Source organism: Zerene cesonia, chromosome 5 (genome assembly GCF_012273895.1).
Source record: "Zerene cesonia ecotype Mississippi chromosome 5, Zerene_cesonia_1.1, whole genome shotgun sequence".
Classification (NCBI taxonomy): Eukaryota; Metazoa; Arthropoda; class Insecta; order Lepidoptera; family Pieridae; genus Zerene; species Zerene cesonia.
In genome coordinates, this window is record NC_052106.1 from 6,281,870 (window position 1) to 6,307,044 (window position 25,175).

General features: G+C 34.3%; 5 protein-coding genes across 6 annotated transcripts in view; 3 read left to right on the forward strand and 2 right to left on the reverse strand.

Annotated features, from left to right (window-relative positions):
* LOC119840314 overlaps positions 1-2,857 on the reverse strand; it is a 9,700-nt gene extending 6,843 nt beyond the window's left edge. The window contains exon 1 of one of the 2 annotated variants that reach the window (XM_038366886.1): positions 2,837-2,857. The gene's annotated coding sequence lies outside the window, so the exon portion shown is untranslated. Of the gene's footprint in view, positions 1-1,850; positions 1,975-2,836 lie in introns of those variants that run through there. The other variant, XM_038366885.1, reaches the window with a different exon arrangement.
* LOC119840200 (sedoheptulokinase-like) lies at positions 281-1,482 on the forward strand. Its single transcript, XM_038366713.1, has one exon. The coding sequence runs from the start codon at positions 281-283 to the stop codon at positions 1,409-1,411; it is 1,131 nt and encodes a 376-aa protein (XP_038222641.1). The 3' UTR covers positions 1,412-1,482.
* LOC119840313 (ubiA prenyltransferase domain-containing protein 1 homolog) lies at positions 2,447-4,571 on the forward strand. The gene has a single exon (XM_038366883.1). It carries the CDS (start codon positions 2,717-2,719, stop codon positions 3,716-3,718), a length of 1,002 nt encoding a protein of 333 aa, XP_038222811.1. The 5' UTR covers positions 2,447-2,716; the 3' UTR covers positions 3,719-4,571.
* Positions 4,572-8,201: 3,630 nt separating this feature from the next.
* Positions 8,202-22,351, reverse strand: LOC119839879 (ubiquitin conjugation factor E4 B). Its single transcript, XM_038366300.1, has 19 exons — positions 22,132-22,351; positions 21,364-21,981; positions 20,678-20,819; positions 19,944-20,515; positions 19,613-19,861; positions 19,079-19,322; positions 16,386-16,559; positions 15,931-16,051; positions 15,496-15,627; positions 14,967-15,194; positions 13,861-14,203; positions 13,379-13,474; positions 12,591-12,718; positions 11,799-11,937; positions 11,305-11,418; positions 10,974-11,094; positions 10,566-10,672; positions 10,022-10,115; positions 8,202-9,331 (listed from the first exon to the last, which is right to left on the reverse strand). Exons 1-19 carry the CDS (start codon positions 22,153-22,155, stop codon positions 9,276-9,278), a joined length of 3,702 nt encoding a protein of 1,233 aa, XP_038222228.1. The 5' UTR covers positions 22,156-22,351; the 3' UTR covers positions 8,202-9,275.
* Positions 22,352-23,321: 970 nt separating this feature from the next.
* Positions 23,322-25,175, forward strand: part of LOC119840316 (serine/threonine-protein kinase Tor-like) — an 11,961-nt gene continuing 10,107 nt past the window's right edge. Inside the window, exons 1-2 of the mRNA XM_038366887.1 lie at positions 23,322-23,544; positions 23,711-24,481. Coding sequence (XP_038222815.1) covers positions 23,322-23,544; positions 23,711-24,481 — 994 coding nt within the window. The remainder of the gene's footprint in view (positions 23,545-23,710; positions 24,482-25,175) is intronic.

Consider the following 25,175-nt stretch of genomic DNA (forward strand, 5'->3'; position numbering starts at 1 on the left):
AGGTTGGCAGATGTCACATGTCGTCGAACTTTTAATCCTCGGACATGCCGGTTTCCTCACGATGTTTTCCTTACCGTCTCGAGTAGTGATGACGTTATCCACATGAGCAAATAAATTGAAAAATCAGTTTATTTCCTGCACGCCCGCTTTGTCTCGAACCCCTGACTTATCGATATTAATAGAACCATAATTTTATTGCAATAAAAACTTCGTATTTTGGTTTTTTATTGAATCAACATTTAACTTTTTTTTCATATATATTTTTTTTATTTAATTTATTATGTATGTTATTGTATGTTGCAGGGCTTGGGAAAAAGTTGAAAAGGATGGAGTCATAAATCGATTTGAAGCAATCAAAGAAAAAATGTCAGCTCTGTATACCTGGCAAGATGTGAGATGCAAGCCAGATTTTTTGGATTCCTTGCCAAAACCTGATTCACATCTTAGGTGCTATTCTGGTTATGGGTGTGCAACATTATTGTGGATGTTGAAATATAAACCAGAGAAGCTTAAACATTTTACTTGCTCAGCAACTGTGCAAGATTTTGTTGTAACAATGTTATGTGATTTAGAAACGCCTATTACATCTGATCAAAATGCCGCTAGTTGGGGCTATTTCAACACTGAGAAAAATGAATGGAACATTGATATTTTAAAATCATTAGAGTTTCCAGTTAATCTTCTACCAAAAGTAACAAAAAGTGGGCAAATTGTTGGAAAATTAAGTAGCTCTTGGAATGGGATCCCTGAAGGTACGCCTGTGGGTGTTGCTATGGGTGATCTACAATGTTCAATACTAGCAACATTAGAGACCAGAAATGATGCAGTGTTGAACATATCAACATCCGCACAACTAGCTATTGTTGTTGATGGTATAACAGATATAGGCTGTCAAACAGTGGAATATTTACCCTACTTTAGTGATACATACTTATTAGTAGCAGCCTCTCTGAATGGGGGTAATGTACTGGCTACTTTTGTGAAGATGTTACAACAATGGATGCTTGAATTTGGATTCCCCATTCCACAATCAAAAGTATGGGAGAAATTAATTGCTTTAGGTTTAGAGGCACCTGCAGGGACCACTATGAAGATATCTCCTTTACTACTTGGAGAAAGACATGCACCAACTGCTAAAGCAGCAGTAGAAAATATTGATTTATCAAATATACAGTTAGGACATGTATTCAGATCTTTGTGTGATAGTTTGATAGATAATTTACATTTTATGATGCCCAAAGAAATATTGAAAAATGCAAATATAAAGAGAATAGTAGGTAATGGATCGGGTTTGTCAAGGAACAAGGTTTTACAGAGGGCTGTGGAACATTACTATAGTTTGCCTCTCGAGTTTACCTGTGGTGGTGATGCAGCAAAAGGGGCAGCTATAGCTGTTTTGTCAAGTGCATAATTTTTATGTTATATTGTATTTTGTTTAAAGAACATTTTATATTGCTTTATATTACTTAATCTTATTTTTATTACACATTGAACCGCTACAAAAAAAGTTATAGTATAAATCTTCCGAGTATTATTTACTAAATTATCAAAACCTTTTTAAATTTCAGTAATTTATTGAATAAAAATTATAATACACAGTCCGATATTAATTAAAACAATTATTGTTTATGCATAAAACTATGGTATGGATTCTGCCTTCTACTATCTTTATTAGGTTCATTCCTTTTGTTTAAGTTTAGTATTTATTAGATTTATGCATCATATTTAATCTTGCAAATTATTGTTAAAAGTAAGCAATTTATTAAAATTGCTTACTTTTAAGGCACAGTATCATTATCGGTGAGTCAATAATAGCGAGGTTAAGTTAGCACGTGTAAACAAATACGAACCTGCTTTCAAAACGTATTTCTTGATAACATTTTAATCGAAAACTCATAATTCATTATAAAATTCGATAAGGGCTTATACAAACGAAATGCAACCACAGAACACAACTTTGTTAAAAAACAAAAATGTTATCTCAATTCGCATCAACACTTGACAGCTGACACGTTATTTCATAAATATACTTAATCTATGCTTTATTAAAATCGTTTGTGTTCGTTTCTAGGATTTACCTGAATAGATGCATAATTTTTGGATTATTTTACGATTAAATTACACCGGAATTCTTTGAATATCGATTGTGTTCTTCATCAATCATAACAATAATATTGTTTCTTCTATCATACATTCTCTATTTTTGTCACTTTATAAAATTGAAAATTATGTTTATGAGGCTAGTTGCAATTTTTGCTTTATACCTTTAATGTGCCTGTTATGATTCTCTTGTTTATAAAAGTATTTTATTTTTACATGCAAAAATAAGGAAAATAATATAAACTAGAAAAAATTTGATCACGAAGCGGGATTCTAACCCGCGTCTTTACCTCTAGACAAAAGCTTTTTGTAAGTTGTCACTCAACTCAATGCTGACGTCTCATATTGACATTTGACAGTTACACAATTCTTTTTCCTACATTATTCTTGACCAGGCAAAGTGGATTATACGTCAATATAATCAAGATTAAATTTATATCAAATGATTCTTTGAGAATTTTTTTATAATATATTAATAAAATAAACCTGGATCAAATAACACAACAACATAGTTTGAAACAAAATGTTTTGAAGATAGAATAATTACAGTGAATTTTAGAATTGTGTCAGTGGATATAAAACGTACGCAAATATTATTTATAGTCAACTTCGTGACATGGAAGCAGTAAAAAAGTCTGACGATGTGGACGTTGCATCGGCCGACGGCAATTTATTACAACCTCCAAAAGAAATTCAAATAAATGCTAGAAATCCTCTAATGAAAGTTCGCACTTACGTTTTGGCGCTGCGGCCATGGTCCCTTAGCGGCAGCCTACTACCGACTTTGTTAGGTGCTGCCTTGGCATACCGGCTTCCCGGTGACACTGGCTTTAGTTGGGTAACTCTACTGCTTACTATGTGCACAGTCATACCAGTTCATGGAGCTGGCAATGTAGTGAATACTTACTTTGACTTTGTAAAGGGAATAGACAATCGAAAGTCAGATGACCGGACTTTAGTTGATCATATTTTAAGTATTGATGAAGTGGTGTCTCTCGGGGCAATCCTTTATATGTCAGGATGTGTATTTTTTGTATTGTTAGTAATAATGTCGCCAGCTCAAATGGAACATTTGGCACTTGTGTATTTTGGGGGACTTTCTTCCTCATTTTTATACACAGGAGGTATAGGTCTGAAGTATATAGCACTGGGTGATATCATTTATCTAGTGATTTTTGGGCCCGTCTCAGTTGTGTTTGCATTTTTAGCTCAAACAGGAAGAGTTTTGTGGCCTATATTTTATTATGCTGTACCATTAGCTTTGAATACAGAGGCAATACTACACAGTAATAATACAAGAGACCTTGAAGCAGACAGCAAAGCAGAAATTGTAACATTAGCTATTCTCATTGGCAGGACTGCATCTCATCTGTTATATGCATTCTTATTGTTTACCCCTTATATAATGTTTGTGGTGGCTTCAGTGAGGTGTTCATTGTGGTTCCTTCTTCCAATGCTGACCCTGCATCAAGCTTTTGAAATTGAAAGAAGGTTTCGCTGCCCCGATACCATGCAATATGTCCCCAGACAAACTGCTAGATTAAATTTCTATTTTGGAATGTTATATGTAATTGCGTGCCTATTTGCCTCTCGACTGCCTTTTCTAATAAGAGAATAAAGTGAGTGTTGTATAAAATGGTGTGTACTTAAATTGAAATTGTGAGTGAATGCCTTATTTGTAACAATAATTGGTACTAAGTTATTGTATTTTTTTATATATTTCATATGAAATATTTTTACAAAAAACCATGTATTTGAATTGGAGTTCAGAATAAATTGTTAAATACATATCAAACATATAGATAGGTGTACTGATATGATAAACAATAAAAGGACTGGTAATATTGTCTTCATTTCTTTAGCATATATATGTGGCTCTGCAATATTAGTGGAATGCTTTAAATGTAGATATAATGATAATTTCTTTAAAAAATACGTGTGCATTTTTATAAAGTGATCTGCCTTCAATGTGCTTAGAAAAGCAGCTATATTATTATTTTATATTTTATAGAAAGATGTGTGTACAAATTGTTTTGGCAAATTATATAAATTTATGTTTTGTTAAAAAATCAATAAATTATTTAGTATATATTTAGCTTTAATGTTTTGTATGTTGAATAAATAACATCATTTTCTTGGAACTGAAATGGAAATTGACTTAATGGTATTTTTTTCATTATACAATATATTTTCAAGGAGAATAATTATTCATTCATATGTTAATAGACCAGAAGATGATAACACAAAATATCTGTTGATTTATGCCGTTATGGTGGTTCTTCAAGGGTCTAATTGTCTAAAAAGAAAATCTTAGCGCTGGTATCGGCGTCGTAGCCTAATCATGTAGGCGTTACTCGAACGTGTTGGATAAATACGAACGATGGACGAAAAAATTATGTAAATTCCGAGGGTTGATAAAAAAAAGAGGGTGGTAGCGTGCCATACTTTTCCGGTTTGAACAGCCCGTTTTACCAACAAAGACGTTAATATAAAAACATACAATTTATACCTGGTTTATTATTGCACGGCAAATTAATGTCGAGAAGCCATTCATCAAATATGCCGCCGCCAAGGGTGGGCTGTACGCTCCTGACAGTTGATGTTGTTTATCGACTATCGAAGAAAAAATCGATTCATTAACTCCCGCTCGATTGGGGAGCCGCGCAATTACCAGCACTATGACCATAATCGTCATTTTCGTCATTACGTAATTAGACCCCTGAAGTGCCGCCATACTAGTTCAATTATATAAAAAAAATCAATAAATATTTTGCGTTATCATCTTCCAGTCTATAATAGTTTAATGTTATTCTTTTGTGCTTATTTTTATAATTATACACATACTGTATTAATATGTAACTTATCCCTCACATGTAATCTCATTTCTACCTCATAATATAAAAATGGTTGAACAAATCTTAGAATTCACTGAAAAAGTACCTTTGATCATTAATAAACTAAATGAAGCATCACGAACGAAACAGTACAAATAAAGTGATGCAACACATTACACTTTAATATATCATTACTATATGAACACTGGAAATTTTTAATACGTATTGAAGTCGTAAAATAACACCATATGAACAATTATAGGACTTAACTTAGTGGCAGTAAAGATCAATTGAGTTCGCTGTTTATTGATAGATACAACTTTAAATACCTTAATGAGCACTTTAATGCTATGAAATAAATATAATGTACTGTATGTTAGAAATGAAAATTTTGCTCGTATTAGTTATCATTGTTAATGATTGTTCAAAGGTACTGTCAAATAATTCCGTCAACCACCTTTGAGTCTAATCAAAAAATTAGCATGAATAATTCTTCAGAAAAATGCTAGCAAGCTAAGAAGAAGCATTTATAAGCATTTATATGTCATAAGAATTACGTATTATAGCAGATAATTCTGTAATTAAAACAGATTTAATGAAAAGTAAGATGCAACGGCGATTATGTATCCAAAATGTTAAAGATAGCACAACTTGGAAGTTTTAATGAAAAATACATATTCGAGAAATAAGATTTGACATATCTAGTAGTGGCAGGTATTATATAATTTGCCATTTGAAACCAAAAGCAGCAATACATTAATTATTACAGATATATAATTAACTATATATAAATTCAATATATAATTTTTGTCATTTTCGCTTAATACCAAAGGCATTATACTACTAACTAGACCGTGCACCAAAAAATATACGTTTTGATAAAAATAGATTTATTTTTATGGACTTAAGGTTGCTTTTAATTTTCTTTTATGCAGAAGCTAATCAAAAGCGGTCTTGGCGAAAGGTCTCCCCTTGGAAGTGTATCCTTGTCTAAACACCTCGGCAACTTAAGGAATAAGTAATTGATTTTGGTGGAAACGTTAAAACATTTTATATTTTCTATCATGTTTTTAGGATAAATTTGTTGATCAAAAACATTTGATCAACTTAGCCCCCGAATCAATTCAACAGGTATATAGATAATTATTTCAATTATCCAATAAGAAAGTTAAACACGTTTGTGTAAGTAAGTCTGTCTATGGCATTATTAACACCCGAACGATTTAAATAATTCTTTTCTTACTTAAAATTTGGTGTCTGGCCTTCCGTGTGGAACCATTTAAATTCGGTAGAGTTCTATGAACTTGAAGGCGTTTTAATTTTTTTATTAAAAATAATGAATCACACAAAGAATTTCTGCGCACTTACAAGTACTTAGTTACATATAACTATTGTATACCTATAACACATATTATTACACGTTTTAATAAGTGATTTAGCATTGCGTATCAGTAAATTAACATCCACGCTCGTTTTTTAAGTAATTGTCCCATTTTTTTTTTGTACATGGTCACCTCATTAGAAAAACCCATTATCGCCAGGAGTCCTCTCACTCTTGCGCCATAGTACATAGTCTAATTAGTAGTATAACGTCTTTATTGAATACCTTCTACTAATTGGTTTATCCCTGTTCCTATAAGTTGGAGACTAATGATAGTAAATAGCACTTTTTAATGTTTGCAATATGAAAGAGTTTAAGTATGGATTCATACAGTCATTTATTATATGTAATAATGTAAGATGGATGGACAATAATAAAAAATATAGGTTTATTTAAGGTAAAATATATAATTTCAATATGTTTATTTTCTATTATTTTAATTCATACAAAAAACCCTTTTGAGGTAAACCCTGGTGGAGTTAATAAAAACAGCAATATTTTTTAAATATTTTATTGGCATTTCAACATAAAGAGACTTTATATTATAGAACATTCGTACAATTAGGTATGTAAAGATAAATACACATGAAATTATACGATGAGACCAAAGAATTTTGTAAAATTGATTACTATTGGGAATGCCTGATCTGCATTAAATTTATAAACTTGGCAGTGTCTGGAGAATAATATATATTTTAATCTACCATTCCCTATGTTTTGTAGCTAATAAATAAATATCGCAAATACATTGAGCTGTTACAGCAGACCCCCCCTTAAAATGCAATAATTATTCGACTATGATATACTAACAAAAAAATCTAATTTGAAACTAGAGGTAAAGGAACCAAAATACATCACTAATAGCCGAGATTATAAGTTTGATAAAAATTCTATTTAAAAATCAAGATTTATAATACGTTTAAAAAATCTATTAAACATTTATGGTATTCATTAGTTCATTATTTGAAATACGTTAGTCCATAATAAAAACATTACCATAACACAAAATATTACGTTTGTATCTAAAAAAGTAGATTAGATTATAAATTATATTTTAGGCCTCTTTAGACTGTGTCGCATGTCATAAATGCTTACTTTAGGGTGGGCTATGGTATTTATTGTTTAATGACGAAAGTCAATATTAATTACCACTTTATTGACTTTTGCGACCTGTGGTCTGAAAGTATAATTGTTCCATATAAATAAGACATCAATTCCAAAGGATGCCTCGAATAAGGTTTGGTTCTAATATAACACAGATAATATATGTATTTCAAATACTTTCAAACAAAGTCTGTGAACAAAAAACATAGAGCTTTAATAAAAGCAGGTTTTATTTATTCGCAATTCCCATTGTTTTGTAACAAATTGCTCATTCACTTGTAACACCACAACACGATAACCATTTCTTTCTTCTAAACATATTAAATTTAGATACTCCTTGGTATCAGGTTTTCATCAATAATTATTTGGAATATCTACCCACTTTTCTTAAAATATGTGAAATTGTGATGTAAGTATGTACTCTGATAATAATAATAAATAAATGAGAATATGTTCTTAACTGAGAGAGATTAAAGAACGAAGTCAACGCGTATTTTCTATACACATAAGACAACATAGGAGTTAAGCAGGCGTCTTTTCAGCTTTTCTAAGAGTGCAAGGTGTTAGGATATTCATAATAAGATGTGATATAATGTTTCTAACTCAGTCTGATTATGGATACATACTTCCCTATGTAATTAGAGAATATTCTTAAGCAAGGATAGGAATCATAATGTCGATATCACTGCTATAAGTTCCAACACGGAAATACAAAACGTTGTTTATGGTAAGCGTATCGACAATAAAGACAGCACTATCCTTGAACTAGTTAGGTGTATAAGAAAAAAGTAAAAACAATCCAGACGTTTGTAACAATAATGATATGATTATTATAAACAGTACTACTAAAAGAAATTAATCTTTATGTGAGTTAGAATAAAGTCTAGTAAAATTGCGTCTGTCTTTCAAAGTGCGGACGTTATAATTTTGACAGCTCGTACTTTAGAATTTATAAATAACCTAAAAACAAAGCCGCCATAACAAATTCCTTAAAACCAATAAATGGGTATTATATCTAAACAAAATTATAAAATACTAACGGTATTTAATATGTACAATATAATAATTATTATTATTTTAGTAAAACGCACCTAAAGTAAAGTGACATGTGTCGTTATCAAATATCGAGTAACTAAATATAGTGAGCAATCGAGACATGCAATTATTGGAGTTATAAAAAGACTTGCAATAAACTTTGTTTAATTTGCGTGAGCTATGTAGGCCGTATAAATATGATCGAGTTCATTTGTGGTGCAAGATTCAATTCTAAATATAAAATGATTAAAACCGAATGTTTAGAAAGGTACCTAACACAAATAAGGTGAGAACACTTGTACTAATAGCAAGATAATAGACAGGCAGTAATTGATGTTTTAGTGATTGAAACTGCACATTATTATTTAATAAAATTTATCAGACATAAATAAAAATAGCTTTATCAGAGAATATACATAACCACAGAATATGACGGATTTTATTGTGAACAAAATGTTAAGATTAAAAGTTTTATTATCAATGATGATATTTTATCACATATTATTTAAAATTGGCATCCAGTTGTTCAAACAGATCATATCAATGCAATTTTTTTCATACCTAACATGAAAACCATAGACAACACATTTCATCACATATCATAATGACATTGACAATTTAAACAAGCAAGATCACCCATTTTATTTCATCAAATTGACGGTTAAACATTATCGGAGCCGTGGTTTATTGTCTATGGTTGATTATCTAGAATGTCTCACGAAATGCGCACTATACCACTGCCATTCGCTCTCAAATCTCACATAGACTATAGCGTTTATACGAGTCACATTATATACATCAGACTTGGTTGAAAACAACGTCTATGAAAGCTTCTTCTCGCGTTGCCATTGAATTATCCTCTCTTTTAGTTCTGAAGCTGTAAAAAATGGCTTCAATTAACAAATGTCAATAGTAGTAAACTAAAATATATCTATTGCAACATATGAAACATACATTTTTCAAAACGAGAACTTTACGCAAGGCGCGTAAACATTTACAGAAGCTATAAAACTGTACGATTGGATTGGTAACTTTACGGGATGGAAGGGATAAGAAAAGGATTCATTTAGGGAATAAAGGATAGGACAGGAAAAGAAAAATGAATATGAGCCTCTGGCTCCTTGATTCACCGAACAGAACACAATATTACGCAACTTTTTCACGCCGATCTTCTATGGGGGTGTGGTACTTTTTTGATGTCATCGTCGAAAATGGAGCTGGTGGGACGCCTGATAGTAAGCGCTACCACCGCCCATGAACATTTGGAGAGGCGTAAGCTCGATTACAGACCTTACGCCTCTATAAATGGATTGCTGACTATAAATTGGAGAGGGATTAGGAAAGGATTGACGAGAAGAACAAAAAAAAAGGATTGGAAAGGGCGAGGAAAAGAATATTGGTTTCTGGCTCCCCAACTCACCGTACGAAACACAGCAGCATGCTATTATTTCACGCCGGTCGTCTGTAAGGAAGTGGTACTTCCCCGGAGCGAGCGGGCCCTTATTCGTGCTGAAGCGAGCTCGACACCAACATAAAAAACCATGGACGCAAAAATTGAAATAAATACCTGGACGCAATTGGTCTTCACTAAGCGGCTGTCGGTTGAACGGATCCGTGGCGCTGTTCAGCAAGTGGCGCAGGATCACCGATCTGTCCATCACCTGGAAATCAACATGTATTCTTAAAATATATGCTTTCTTCTTGACAATATACACTTTACTGTTATATTTTGTAGATCGAGATATTTTATAAATCTATATTTGTCTATTATTTTTAATGAATTTAACGTAATTTTCCTATTATTTAAGACGCGTACATCAAGAAGAAGAAAGGACATTTTTATGTACGGCTTTAACGCACTAACATGTATGGAGTGCAAATCGAAAAAATAAATATCTTATAATTTAAACAAATTAAGAAATTGTTTGATTAAACGACAATTAACCAATTCCTTAAGCTTTACAATATTACAGTTTCGTTACAAATCTCCATGCCCTCTCGCCCCATATCCGGGCATTTTAATATGGTCACTGCTAGATTTTTTTAACAATTCAATCGGAGTCAGCAGTTCCCGAGGTGAGGCGGTCCAAACAAACAGGCAGGCGGTTTACCTTCCCGGAGGGCAGCAGCACGGGGTCGGTCATGAGCGTGTCCATGAGCGGGTCGCGGAACTCCTCCGGCGCGTCCGCGAACTCGTCGCTCTTCTGCTGGTTCGATACTGGAACGTGCACGTGACGTTATAAGTCAATTAACTACAGATAACATAAAACAATATAGATAATTAAAATCTAGCTTATATTACTCGGCAAAGATAGCGCAGCATTGGCGATAGGTAGCGTTCTAATGGTGACGGAGTTTATAAAATTGATAAAGTAGAGGAGACATATCTCGTCATAATAATGTTAAATGTCCAAGTCATCAAAAAAAATATTTTTTTTTTATTTATTCCTATTCCTTTAATTTTTATCATAATTTCAACTATTTTATTAACACGGATAAAAAAACGAATCCAAACTCACTAGCGATCTGGTAGGCGTTGTCGGCGAGCGTCTTGAACCTCTCGATCTCAGTGGAAGTCTTGATGCAAGACTTCGCGAGACGCACGGCCGCCTCCTCGAATAGCTCCTTGCGGAATGAACGCTGTTAGGATTTGAAATGGGTTTAAGAACTGTTGTGTTTTAAGGAAAAAGAGGGTAAACGAGAATAGTTAAATCTAATTAATAGAAAGGTCAAGAATAGACTCGACAAGCAATAAGTTGTTATGGACGAAACATCTGCGACTTCAGACATGTGCCAGAAGTAATAAATAGTAAGTAAGGGAGGAAATGTATCAAAAGTGGGATTGTGCACCTCATCAGCGGCGAGCGCGGCGTGGAACTGCGGCGAGTCGAGGTGCAGGTAGATGTCCACGAGCTGGCTCAGCAGCCGCCGCGGCTCCCACCCGTACTTCTCGGGCCGACGCACCTGCACCGAAATAACAGCTTTATCGCACTGGGTATAGAGCTTGTATTTGTTTACTTGTAATTATTCTATGCTTATTATTTTTATAACAGATTTTATTCTATGCTTTAAAAAATTATAATGTTCTTTAAAATGGTTATTATCATAGTAAGTGATGGATGATAATATGATACGATTGTAAAATTGTACAATCTCATTAAATATACATTAGTTACAATTCTAATACGTTACAACATTAAGTGTCAAGACGATCTCATAAAAACGCAATTGTTACATTTATTATATATTCCGACAACTACAAATACGTATAAACCACAAAAATACTTGGAAAATTTTGAAATATTTATTAAAGACACTATTTCTATATATCCCATTCACTATACCTTAAGATTATTGCACTTGGGTCCGCAAAGTTGCTGCAGATTGAAGTTCAACATGGACGCGAGCCGGTCCACAAGCTCCGCTCGAAGGAATGGCTCCTTTATTTCCACCGTCAAATATTCCAGCATGTCCACTGTTTCCCTGTATTTATACAATTTGAGATATTAGAGAAAGGTGTTTAAAAAAAAACAACCGCTCATAAACTGGAATATTAACGTCTCCTTTTATTTAGCGCCTTATTAATATTAATTTTATACTATTATAAAAATGTTCAAGAACAAATTCTATCATCCAAAATTCTCTAACAATGAACATCAGCCCATCGCAGTTGAAGTGAGTGGTGGAAGTACCACAACCCCACAGAAGACCGGCGTGAAATAGTAGCATGATACTCGTTTCGTAAGGTGAGTGGTGGTGACAGAGGCCTGTTTCCTTTACTTCATCCTTCCCAGTCCAGTGATAAATCCTTATCCTTTTCCTCTTAAAAAGCGAGCAGCGCATTCGTTGAAGCACAACCTCTGTGAATGTTCATGGGCGGTGTTGATCGATCACTATCAGGTGAACCACTAGCTCAGTCATTCGCTATGACATAAAAAATCAAACTAAATGGGCGGGCGGGCTAATAGCCGTAAAGGAACATCGTGAGGAAACCGGTATATCCAAGAATCAAAAGTTCGACGACATGAGACATCTGCCAACCCGTACTTGGCCTGCGTGGTGGATTATGGCCTGAACCCTCGTAGGAGGCCTGTGTGCCAACTGTGGGAACATATATGGGCTGATGATGATCGCACCTGGCGAGCGTGAGGTAGGAGCGGCACTGGCGCTCGTCCTGCGCCAGCGCCCGCCCGCGCGCCTCGCCCGCCGCGCCGCCCGCGCCGCCCGCGCCCGCCTCCTGCGCCTCGTGGATGCGCTTCAGGTACTGTAAGTGCAACATTTCATATTTATTGATGTGACAATTTATATATATAGTGTAGGAGGATAAACGGATCGTGACATAACTTGATACGGCTCCAGTCTGACTAGATTCCCTATCTTTTTTTTTTTTGTTTAAGACCGATTTCATTGTGCTAAGGTTACCCCAGCGCGGCGGAAAAACACGCACCCAATTTTTTATCCTATATTTCCGTCTTTTAGGAAAACAATTACCTACATTTGACCTAGGGTCCACTTATTACGAGTATCGATTCAAATCAGTGCTTTGGTTTAAATGTAGCAGATAATAAAGAAAATTTTATAGGAATAATGATATTTTTCAAGATTCGAATTCTATTATTAGGCTTGATTCCTGATCAATTCTAATAATATGGACGAAACGTATAAAAGTGTTCTTTTTCTAGTGTAAAATAATGTGCTTAATTTTTCATGATATCCGTAAGTCTTCAGTTTATAATTTATCGGATTCAAAGGATCAAAAGGTATATTAGTTATTTAATTTCACAATATTAACAATCGTATTATGCTGATAGAAGTGTAATTCAGTATTTATTTATTTAACTACATTATTAAACATTTAAATAAAAGAAAAATACATTTTATAAGACAGAAGTAAAGTACAATATTTATTTGAAAGTTTACATACCGTTAGACATTCATCCAATAGGAAGGTCGTGTCATTCATGAGCATGTTGATAAATTTGACGAACTGACGACCCGACCGAGATTCCTTCACAATAGCCTACAAATGCAATTGTTTATCAGAAAAAGTTATTTGTAACAGCGTAATTATGTATATAAAACTTCTCTAATACACGTTTGTTTTTATTTAAATATAACACATCTAGAGTGGAATTAGGATTGTATAAAAAAATTTGATTTATTACAATGACAATGTTACTTCACCAATATGTCAGGATATTATTTTTATTTTTTTAATTATTTAATTTATTTATTCAAGTAACACAATTTCATTTTTAGAATTTTTCTAAATTTATATTTATTATATTATTAAAGCATTTCAATGCTATAAAACTAAAAATTAAATACAATTTAATTTTATTAGTAACAAACATACAACATTTATAAGGACCATTTTAATATTAAAAAAGTGCATAAGCAACTCACCTGTTTATGTATCGGCCGCTCCCACATGCCCTTCAATATGATACTAATGTGGAACCGTATCGTGAACTTGTCATAGAACTCAGTACTTTGTCCCGTAGTTTCTATATCCGTGTAGAACTTCATCAGAGCGCTGGGTAGAGCCGTTTGGGACATAGGATGGTCCATGAATTTCTCATACACATTCTTCAGTTTCATTGGTAGGGATAGATTGATCACAAATAATACTTCGACGATTTTAGCCACCAAATATGGGTTCTTGATGAGGTGTGAATTGCAGATGGCGCTCAAGAGCCACGTTATTATTGGATCCTCTATATAGTAGGCGACGATCTGGGGAACGTATCTGGAAGATGAATATGTTAGGTTTTAGGTACATAAATCTAAGCGAAAAAAAAAACAGAATTGACTACTGTAACACTATATTGTAATATCGATTAATTGAACGGAATGAACGAAATTAATATAAACTAGCTGCGCCCCGCGGTTTCACCCGCGTAAGTCCGTATCCCGTAGGAATATAAAATTAATCAAATCTTGTGATAGAGTAAACCGATTTCGATGAAACAAAAAATAAGTTATACCTCAAGTTAAGTATAATTTTTGTATATAAACATTGTCTGCATTTAATTCGTAGATTTTACGTGATGTGCGCACAAACAAACAGACAAAAATTTCAAAAATTATGGAAATGGGTTCTGTTAGTTATCTTTTCACACACTGGCTATTTTTTTTTCTATTTTTTCAATGTACAAAAATGACTTTTCTACAGATTTATTATATGTATAGATGTACCTCCGATATGATCTACGCGTAAAATGTATGTTTTACGCATACACTACACAGATATAACTCGCGAACACGTGCAATCGAGTGCCCATTAGAACTTAAAGCAAAATCCAGAAGTTCCTTAATTTGATAATAATTGTGTGTGCCCATCATTAACACGCCAAATGAATCATACATAATACAAAAATATATAAATTGATAATGGAATATTCGTGTGGCGGTATTTAATGCGTAATTACCGCCATACGAGGGGAGGGTACTATGACATAGAAAAAAAAATCCCGCCACACGAATGTTCTATTTTCAAAAGGAATACTCACTGCACAGCGAACAGCATGAACTCGGCGATGTCCTCGACGTACCACTCGGGCGTGGCGCGGAAGGCGTGCGCGGCGCCGGCAGTCGCGCGCGCGCCGTCGGCCGCGTCGCACGTGCCCGCCGCCGCGTCCAGCTGCCGCACGAGCAGCGCGCACACCGACGCGTAGAACTGCACGCCGCGCCGCATCAGCTCCGGGTCGAGCAGCGCCGTTTCCGCGCACTGCTTCGATCTGTATTTTTTATTTAAATCAGCGTCGGAAAACATTATATAACAAACGTGTATTTTATAAATATTTATGAATTTATCTAATGAAATTGCACGAGAAATGCATCAAGTGAAAATTGCAGTAAAATTAATACAACAGTTCCAAATATAAATTAAGTTGATAGCATGTAAACAACACCAAACAGTCTCCTCCAGCGATCATTTGCTTGCCCAGAAAGAAAAATCAATAAAACCGATACAATCCATTTTCCTCATGTATAAGAACATTTAAAATATACTTTTTATTTTTCATTATCGTATATTACCTGTGTAGCCGTTTGATCTGCCGCCGCCACCTCCGGAGCAGCTCCGTGTTACGCAGCGCGGTGAAGCTGTTCCGCCACTGCGGCTCCGCGGCCACCAACTCCTCTATCACCTTTTGTAGATCGCGGAATGCTCTAGAAATTCAGGTTACATGTTTCATTATTATGTATAGAAAAGGAAAGCACCTGGCAGAGGTTTGTTTAAGAGTAGATTATCAACTAATATCATGTTGATAATATAAATAAAGCTAAACCGTTAAGATTTACTCGTTTTAAACATTGCCTCCAGTTTCATATTATGTATATAAAAAATATAACCAAGTGTGACCTTGTTCAATGGCAACATAATTATAACTGACAACCATACATACATATCTCTATCGATATCTTATACCAACGTTGCTTATTATTTATTTAACACGTTTACAGTAAACTCACCTAATCCGTCGCTGGTGCGTGTGCAACGCCGGTATGAGCGCCACGTGGTGCATGTGTAGAGTCAGGAACCAACACACCGTTTGGAACTTCGCTTCCGGCCACGTGTGATTGGGATCGTTATCTGCAATACATACGATAAATACAATAGATGATTAATATTGCGATAGCCTATGAGGATAATTGTGTTCTATTATGTAATGTATTTCTTTTCGAAAAAGTTAGGACCAAAAGTTGTAACGACACTTTTTGCTATAGTATAGTAAGCCTTGCGGCGTGTCCGTGTTTATCTGTCTGTCTGTCTATCTATCTCTCTCTCTCTCTTTCTCTCTAATCAATGACTTTTCAATAATTCCAGGAATGCTGTCAGCTACATCAAAAAAATATATTACCAGTACTCTACACAATCAATTTTCAACCTTATCACCCACACATAAAGTTCAAAAACCAATACTCACTGAGCGAATCGAGCCAGTCCTGCGCCTCCTGCGCGGTGAAGTACAGGCGCGTCTCGTCGCGCACGTTCAACCACGTACCCGGCTGGAACGTGTACAGCGGGTACACGCGCTCCAACTTGATACGGACGGACAGCAGCTGGAGTACGGAGCACACGTTCAGCATGAAGCCGTCGCCTGGAAAAAAAAAATTATAGATAATTGACTAATTACATAACATAAAACATAAGGAGTCATCTATAAATTTCGTAACATGTTAAATGGGGGGTAGGGTATCACCAAAATGTGAAGCAGCGAATTCGATCTTACGATCAAAGCTGGTTTTTAATTCAGATTTTTTATATATATGGGGAGAGAGGTTGAAAACCCCAAAATACAAGTGACGTCAATAAGGGATGGCAGACTTCACTTAAAAAAAAGAAACAATAGACATTTAATCTGATTAGATAATTAAACAGTAGCATGTTTGATTTAGAGAATAAAAATACATCTGTTCTGAATGAAACCGAAGAATATTCTATTTTAACATGGTATCTGTTAAATATGACGGAGTCGAGCAGGATTCGTGCCCAATTGGGCTAGGTCGCACCGGGAAAGTACTACACCCCCACAGAAAAGGTGGAGTCAGAGGCCCATTTTTTTCTTCTTTCCCTTCCCAGTCCATTCCTTGTTTCCAGTCGTCAAACTTTTCCCTATCTCTATCCCCTTAAAAGCGGGCAGCGTATTCGAAAGAGAATTTCGAATGTTCATGGCAGTTGCCCATTTATGGCATAAAAAAAACTATTTGTGTTCTTTCTATTTATGTCCGATTAATTTTAATAAATTTTTAGTGCATATTCATTCCATTTTAAAAAGCAGATAATCTGAACCGGCAAAGATTGCTTTCAGATAAATAATTTGGCATTAAAAAAATAGTTTTAAGCTTTGTCAACTACGAAGTATTTAAGCTAAAAATTAAAATTTACTACGACATAAATGAACATGAACATCATAGGATGTGTCCAAGATACGAAAACATTTATTTACAGCAAACAAGGATGATTTTCAGGAAAACGTGTGATACAATAAAAGAACAAAGCGAATTCCGAGAAACACATGCGTACTGAGTCAACTGACCCACCTTTACAGTAAGTATGCACAAATTATTCGATGCACAAAACGTTAACCTCCATTTTCCGTTTCGACATCGTACTAAAAATACTGTAATCGTTCCGTTTAATTAAGGTCATTGTCATTAGGTGTGGAGAGACAGGCGATCGGCTGTATTGTCTCAATCTCAGGCGATTTCCTTGTATAGCGAGCAGCTAGAATTCATTATTTGATACCCGTGAAATCGTAGCTATCCGTAGAAAAATTTAGTATAATACACATAATGTATAGCCTACGTTCTCGAATATATTTTAAATAGAAATATGAAAGAAAAATCGAAACTAATTTCGACGGCTAGAAAAACGAAAGCAGTCGTACATTCGGTAATGTCGATCTTCTATGAGAGCGTGATACTCTTTTACAAGCATGATCTCAATCACAGCTGAATCTTGGTTAGAGTCTATATGTAATGTATGAACATTGTCGATAAAAAATGTCTTAAACAAAGTGATAAAGGTAAATACATCTGGAGATGAGCCAATAGATCATTTCGCAGACTCGTAGACGAGGTGAGCGACATTCGGACGCACGTACGTCTATTTTGGCCGATCATTAAACGAATCCAATGTAGTCAATGTTAATGTTAAAGTATCGTCTAATAAACATCGCACTAATAGCATATGCTCAATTCAATGAAATATACTAGGGACAGTTGGTAGAATGTAGGTTAGTGGTCAAATTATCGTTTGCATAATCATTAGCTTTGTATAATTTAGTGAAATTTCATCAAAACAATATTCAATTTGTAACATAAACTGAAAATAAAAAAAAAGTTAAGTATTAATTTATGCATTCAAGCATGCATCGTACGTACGTACGTAATCTATGTGGTTTTAATAACAATTTTGTTAGTTTCAATAATTTAATTCATCTAATACGATATATTACTTTTTATTCTACTTTTTTAAACGACCGTGGTTCTGGTGTCATAGCGCTTTTTCATTTTATTTAGTATTATAGGATTGAATTACATAATGCTAATTAAGATAAGAAATTATGAACCATTTAAATTTCTTTTGATAGTAGACTAATGAAGACAAACACCGAAAATATCTTAAAAATCCACATTTAAAAGTATCTTTATATACACACACAAACAAGAGAACCGCGCAATCATCTCAGATATCTTCATGTAAACAGAATTCTAAATATATCACATACCGAGTAAGACTTATAATACACACCATCAAAATATTATTGTTTATCGATTGTGATTATCTAATTGTAGTACGTTTTGTGCTAAATTACAATTCATTAAACATTGCGTATATTTTTTAAAATTTTTCGTTTGTAAACTGAAACATTCATGTCAATAAAATCAACGATATACAACACCAGTATACTCTTATAAACGAGCTTTTAATTCTTTGCAGACTTATACTCTATTAGTAAGAAAATATACTCTAAGTAAATAAATATAAGAAATAACTTAACAAACAAAATGTTGAATGAATAAAGTGCTAAAAAAAATTATGTGAACAAACAAACAAAAAAAAATAGTACATGTGGGACTCTAAGCTTTTTTTTTTATACAAATAATTACTCACCAGCCAGCGACCTCTCGTCGGTTTGCAATTGAGCCCTGCGTTCATTCCTCTGCAGCAAAGCAGCAAAGTACTGCAAGAACGGACCCCTGGCCTCCGGACACAACAGTATATTGTGGCAGATGCTATGCAACATGTTGCGACTCGCTTCCACCTCCCTTTGCAGAGCGAACGCTAGGCTCTGGTCGATTCCTGTAGCGAACATTCGCTCAGCGAATAGAGGGTTTTCTTCAGCGAACAATGACATCTGAAAATTTATTACTGTCAGTTTCTAAGTGACGTGAAATGGAGTGATTTTATATAGTCATTAAATTAACAATGAAATCTTGCATTAAAATGGGATTTGTAGGTATAAACAATTCAGAACTATTGTTATGTGTATTCCACTTATTAGAATGTCTTCCTCATTAAATGGGCTATTTAATACCGAAAGAATTTTTCAAATCGGACCAGTCGTTCCTGAGATTAGCGCGTTCAACCAAACAAACAAACAAACTTCAGCTTTATAATATTAGTATAGGTAAAACTCCCACTCACCGCAAAGAACGGACCCAAGAAGCTAACTCTAGCAATTTCACGTCCCGGGGCCGTAGTTACCGGGGCTGGGCAGAGGCTAGGTAGCCTAGCGATCAGCGCGCAGATAGGCCGCGCCGAGTGCCTCGGCCCAGCCCGCAGTTCGCACAGAGATCGCAATGCGCGTAGGGCTGCGCCCTCCCCGCGACCCACTAGCGGGGACACGCGGCGACGCATCTCTTCACGGATACCCATAAGCAATGGCACGAATACCTGTTGAATAAAAACAACACACTCATTTCAAGTTATAAAAGTATTTATTAAACAAACATTTTAAATGATATGAACTACAAACCTCTTCTAGAGCCTCTTGGTCTTGATATGTATTAAGTAATAATTCGGGAATGAGCCCTGTGGGCGTATTTCCTATCATAATGTATGGCAGTAGTGGTGATTTCCTAGATTTTTCTAATTCGAATCTCCTTCTCAACACTAATACTAAGTGATCAACAATTAAAGTTCGTAAGCTTAAAAGCAAATCACTCAAAGGCGGTTCTGAACTCTTCTTTGGGAAATCACGCTCATAAATATTAATATTATAGTAGAATTTCAGTAGATAGCTCACAGCTATCGCTTGTGTTGTTATTTCTTTAGGTAGCGGCAGAAGCGGCGTTGGACATTCACCTTCTTCTGTCTCAGATACTAATGTATTTGGATCTTTAGCCAGAAGGTCGTCCACACATTCTTCATTCAATTCTTTCATAGATTGTCGGATGAGGAGCGATATGAGCGCCTTTTGGTTGAGTGGATCTGATCCATCAACAATTTGCATTATGACATCCATTAGAGCTTCCGAAGCTAATTCGTCTAGTGATAGCTTAGGGTTGTCAAGTAATGCTGCTGCTACTGAAGGTACAAAAATACCCCCTATAAATAAAATAAATATTAATTGTATTATAGACAGATTTACAATTGATAAACAAACATAATGTACAAAAAAAAAAAATTACAAGCATTGAGTATTTACCCAATTATAAAAATTACATGGTTGCCATTGTATTAAATAAATAATATAAATAAAATGAGCACCTGAACTTTCTTCCGACCAAGACACTTGTAATATCTTAGCTACTATGCCTCTAAGCTGTTCCTCTGTCAGTTCAGTGGCACTGACTGTCCGTGACCTCTGAATCTTACGAGCCGGTGATTGTAATGAGTCATTCTCTTCAACCTGATTGCATTAAATTCTATTTAAGTTTCTGTTTATGATTGATTTTTATGTGTTTGCTAATAACATAGTAATAGTAATGAGTTTGGAAAATAAAGTCATTAATTTTTATAAGTCCTTTAAACTAAAGAAAATTCACCCATGAACATTTGCAGAGGCACAGACCTCTGAGAATCCGCTGTCTGCTTTTAAGGGATAAGGGATAAGCAAAGGATTGATGACAAAGGAATGGACTGGGAAGGGCTAGGAGAAGGAAACAGGCCTCCGGCTGCCCCACTCACCATACGAAACACAATTGCAAGCTATTATTTCACACTGGTTTTCTGTCCCAATCTGGTGAGCTGGCCCAATTCGTGCCAAAGAATGCTCGACTCCCACAAATGAATAATTTCATATAGTTAATCAATTCATGCAATAATATGGACATTATGATTGAATTATTAATATTCCATTACCTTGGTGAACTACTGATAAGCAATAATAACTGTACTTAGTATAAATGATTACATAAATTAGCAATCTTCTATTAAATATGTAGAAACCATACCTCCATTGGTTCCTGTTGACTTTCTGACTGTGAATTTCTTTCCGATACATCATCTACTTCCATTGAAAGAGACCGTCTCGAGCAGCTTGGAGACGCATTGTTATTTCTAGGCCTGACTGGTGACGGTTCAACAAATTGCGTTGGAGATGCTGACCTTGACGTGCTATCTTCTCTAGTTGATGCTCCTTCTGACCCACCTACAGTGGTTTGGGGTAAAGCACCAACCCTTACTGAACCACAACTTAACAAGGCATCATCACCCATAGAGTCAAAACTATTATACTGTCTAGTTTGAGACAGATCTGTCATTTTCGTATCTGGCATCTCATCTAACAAATTATTGTTAGTCTTTTCTGTCACTATTAAACCATCTGCTGGTATTTTCGTTTGTTCTGATACTTCATTTTTATTGTCTGTATAATTCTGTCCTGTATTTGGTTCTGTGGTATTTTCTGTGGAACTTCTTGGAATAGGACCAGGTGATAATCTAGGTGGTTGTTGTGGACTTAGAAGTTCATTTGGTACTGAAGCACTTGGAGTGACTGGAGGGCTCGTAGGAGCTGGTGAGGAACCAGTCCCTCCCAAAGCTGCAAGTCTCGCTAACCGTCTTCGCCTTATCTGCAAAACACAAAACGTGAATCCGCAACACGTGCAAAGACGATATACGCACGTACAACAACACAACACCAACGCTTTGTTTTGTTACGAAATTAGATTGACCATACGCACTTCAACAAGGATCACTCGCAAAATAAATATAAAACTCACCTCCTCTTGACTTAATTCACTCATAGTTGCAAATTATGTTTGTAATTCAAAAGCAGAGTTCTTAAAATTAATATTTTTTACTGTTCACTGTTGAAATGCTGTATAAACTTATGGTTTTGAGTAAGAAACACTACGTCAAACAGTCAGTCACCTTTGTGGCTCAGCTGAGACGATAAGCATTTGATTTGACGTTTGTCGTTGTTGAATAGATGACGAGAAAGTATTGAAAATATACGCGTCATCCTTGTTACGAAGTTGCGAATCTTTTGTGATTTCGATTATTATATATCGTACGTCTCTGTCTACATAATTATCAAACATATGAGAGAGAGCAAGAAAGATGAATAACAATTTCCAATTTCAAATTTGGTACAGATACATTAATTTTCCATAGATAATTAATATAATTAATTAGGCATTTATATTTAAAATGTGTCATGGGTAGATAAAAATTAATGAAACGCTTTTTTATTGCAAATTAAATGTACATTTACATTATGATATTTTAAATAGTAAGACGATTACGACATTTTGATTTAGATTTTTTTTAATACAGTAATATAGTTTTTTTTTAAGAAAATTAAAACGTTTTAAAGGGTAAAAATAGAATATATGAAAAATACGTGCTACATGTTATTTCATAATTATATGTCATATTTCTATCATTATTCAAGCTCATTACGATTAAATTTTCGCCTCTCGTTAACGAAATTGTTCTTATTTACTGCGAGCAAGATATCCTTTATATCGCACTTAAATAATTACTTTTCTTTTGAATACCTAATTATTAATTGTATTTTAATGAAACACTTTACTGAAAATATTTTCGGGCGAATATCTAAGTATGCGTAAACTGTTTCATGTAAAAAAGTCTCGTCCTGTCTGTCAATCAAATATCAATACCCAATGTCACACGTCAATATATGGATTTTTAGTTTGTTTACGGTACGATAATATCCGAATATAGAAATATGTTCGATGAGGCTAAACTGTGTTAATATTTCAATTGCTTTTCTCATAACCTTTTTTCTTGTATATACAAAACTTACCGTATATAAAATAAGTACTGTTAAGAATTAGAATGACATGAACATGTGAACACTTCGATAATGAGGCCGTAGTAAAAGGCTTAAATTTAAACTTAAATGAAGGATTAAGAATATTTATATTTGTAACATAAACGAAAAACAATGGCCAATTACCAAGTTTTAGATTTTGCAACTGGCCTCAAGTCTCGGAATTTTGAGACGAGGCATAAAGCTATTCGAGAACTCTTGCATTTTGTGCGAACAGAACTAAGAGAAATGTCTCAGGAAACTCTTACTCAAGTGCTCGATGATTTTAATCAACAAATACACATTCTGACTTCTAGTTATGATAACAATGAAAAGAAAGCTGGTATCCTGATCATAGGTAAAAATATAAAAATTTATATCCTTGTTTTTTTTTCTGATGGTAAGCGATTGCCTCCGCCCATGAACAATCGTTGGAATAAAAATATTGCAGATTATTGTATTAAATGTTAAAAAATGGTACAAAAATATTGACTTGAAATTAACTAGTCATATATTTTTTTCAGTTTGCTTAATAAGTGGTGATACAGAACTAAATAAAGCAAGAGTATCCCGATATGCACATTACTTGCGCAATATCTTTCCCACAAATGATCTCAGTATTTTGGAGTTGGCTGCAAAAACAATGGGTCGTATAACTGTATCACTTGGTATTAAGAGAGGTGAATATGTTGAGAATGAAATAAAACGAGCCTATGAATGGCTCGCTGAAGAGAGAAGTGAGGCTAAGAGATTTTCTGCTTGCTTTATTTTACGAGAACTTGCAATTGCTATGCCTTCATACTTTTATCAACATATCAATGGGTTTTTCAATCATATAAGAATTGCATTGAGGGATCCTAAAGAACAAATAAGAGAAGTAGCTGCTAAAGCATTGAGAGCCGCATTTGTGGTTACGTCACAGAGGGAAGTGCCTGCTCAGTATAAAAGAGCACATTGGTATATACAGTGTTATGAAGAAGCCACATCTTCGTTCAGTGATCATTCTATCAGGGATAGAGGTTTGAGCAGAGATGACAATGTTCATGGAGCATTGTTGATTTTGAATGAACTATTGCGATGTTCTAATTCCACTTGGGAGAGGAAATACACAGATTTGATGCAAAAACTCGATGCTGAACAAGATGTGTCAGATGAAATCTCCTCACTCAACCCTAAAATGCAATATTCTTGGAATTACCAGAATTATCCCGGAGACAAGAGCCAGACCCCTATCATTCTTGAATCAAGTATTTGTCGGCAGCTGATAAGTGAAAAATATGATAAAATGTCTAGTGGTATGTATGTTACATTTTTTTAAACTAGAATTCTTTATATAAATTGATAACTTTTACAGTTAATTATGATAGAAGAAGTGATCTTTTAAGTCTAAATAAGTTGTATGAGCATGGGTGAAAAGAGTCACAATTGCTGCCTGAATTCTTGGCCTATGTTCCATTATGACTTTGTCATTGATTTTTGAGTAATTATGTGAAATAATTTTTCGTTTTTTATTGCTCTCTTAATAAAAATCTTAATGTTCGAAGAGTTTATTTATAAATGTAATGAAATAGATGAAATAAGTGGAATAATCCAGGAATTAAAAATTTATGTTGTATGAATATTTATAGAATAAAATTCATTTCATTCCACAATATTTTGTTTCTATGCCGAAAGCAGAAAATTAATTGAGAAAACTGATTAGTTTTTTTTAAATAAAAAATAAATTTGTTTTATGTGCCAAGATGGACAACCCACACCATATAATAAAAGCAAGTTACTTCATCCTCTTAAAGTAGTCAATTAAAGTTAAGGAATTATATATAAAAAATACAAATATTTTTTTACTTAATGTTTTCTTTTTATATTGTATATTTTTAATAATAAAAACAAAATTAAATTATATATTATACTTATATCTATATACCTAGTCTTGCCATAAATATTGTAATAAAGAAAAAAGAAAATTGTTAACTGCAAATAACATTTATT

Excerpts from the sequence above, each read along its gene's own strand:
- LOC119840200 (XM_038366713.1), top strand. The coding sequence starts at position 281 with ATGTATGTTATTGTATGTTGCAGGGCTTGGGAAAAAGTTGAAAAGGAT.
- LOC119840313 (XM_038366883.1), top strand. The coding sequence starts at position 2,717 with ATGGAAGCAGTAAAAAAGTCTGACGATGTGGACGTTGCATCGGCCGAC.
- LOC119839879 (XM_038366300.1), bottom strand. The coding sequence starts at position 22,155 with ATGAGTGAATTAAGTCAAGAGGAG. Across the intron at positions 20,820-21,363 it reads GTCAACAGGAACCAATGGAG|GTTGAAGAGAATGACTCATT; the intron begins GTATGGTTTCTA and ends TAATGCAATCAG. Across the intron at positions 13,475-13,860 it reads AGCGGCCGATACATAAACAG|GCTATTGTGAAGGAATCTCG; the intron begins GTGAGTTGCTTA and ends TTGCATTTGTAG.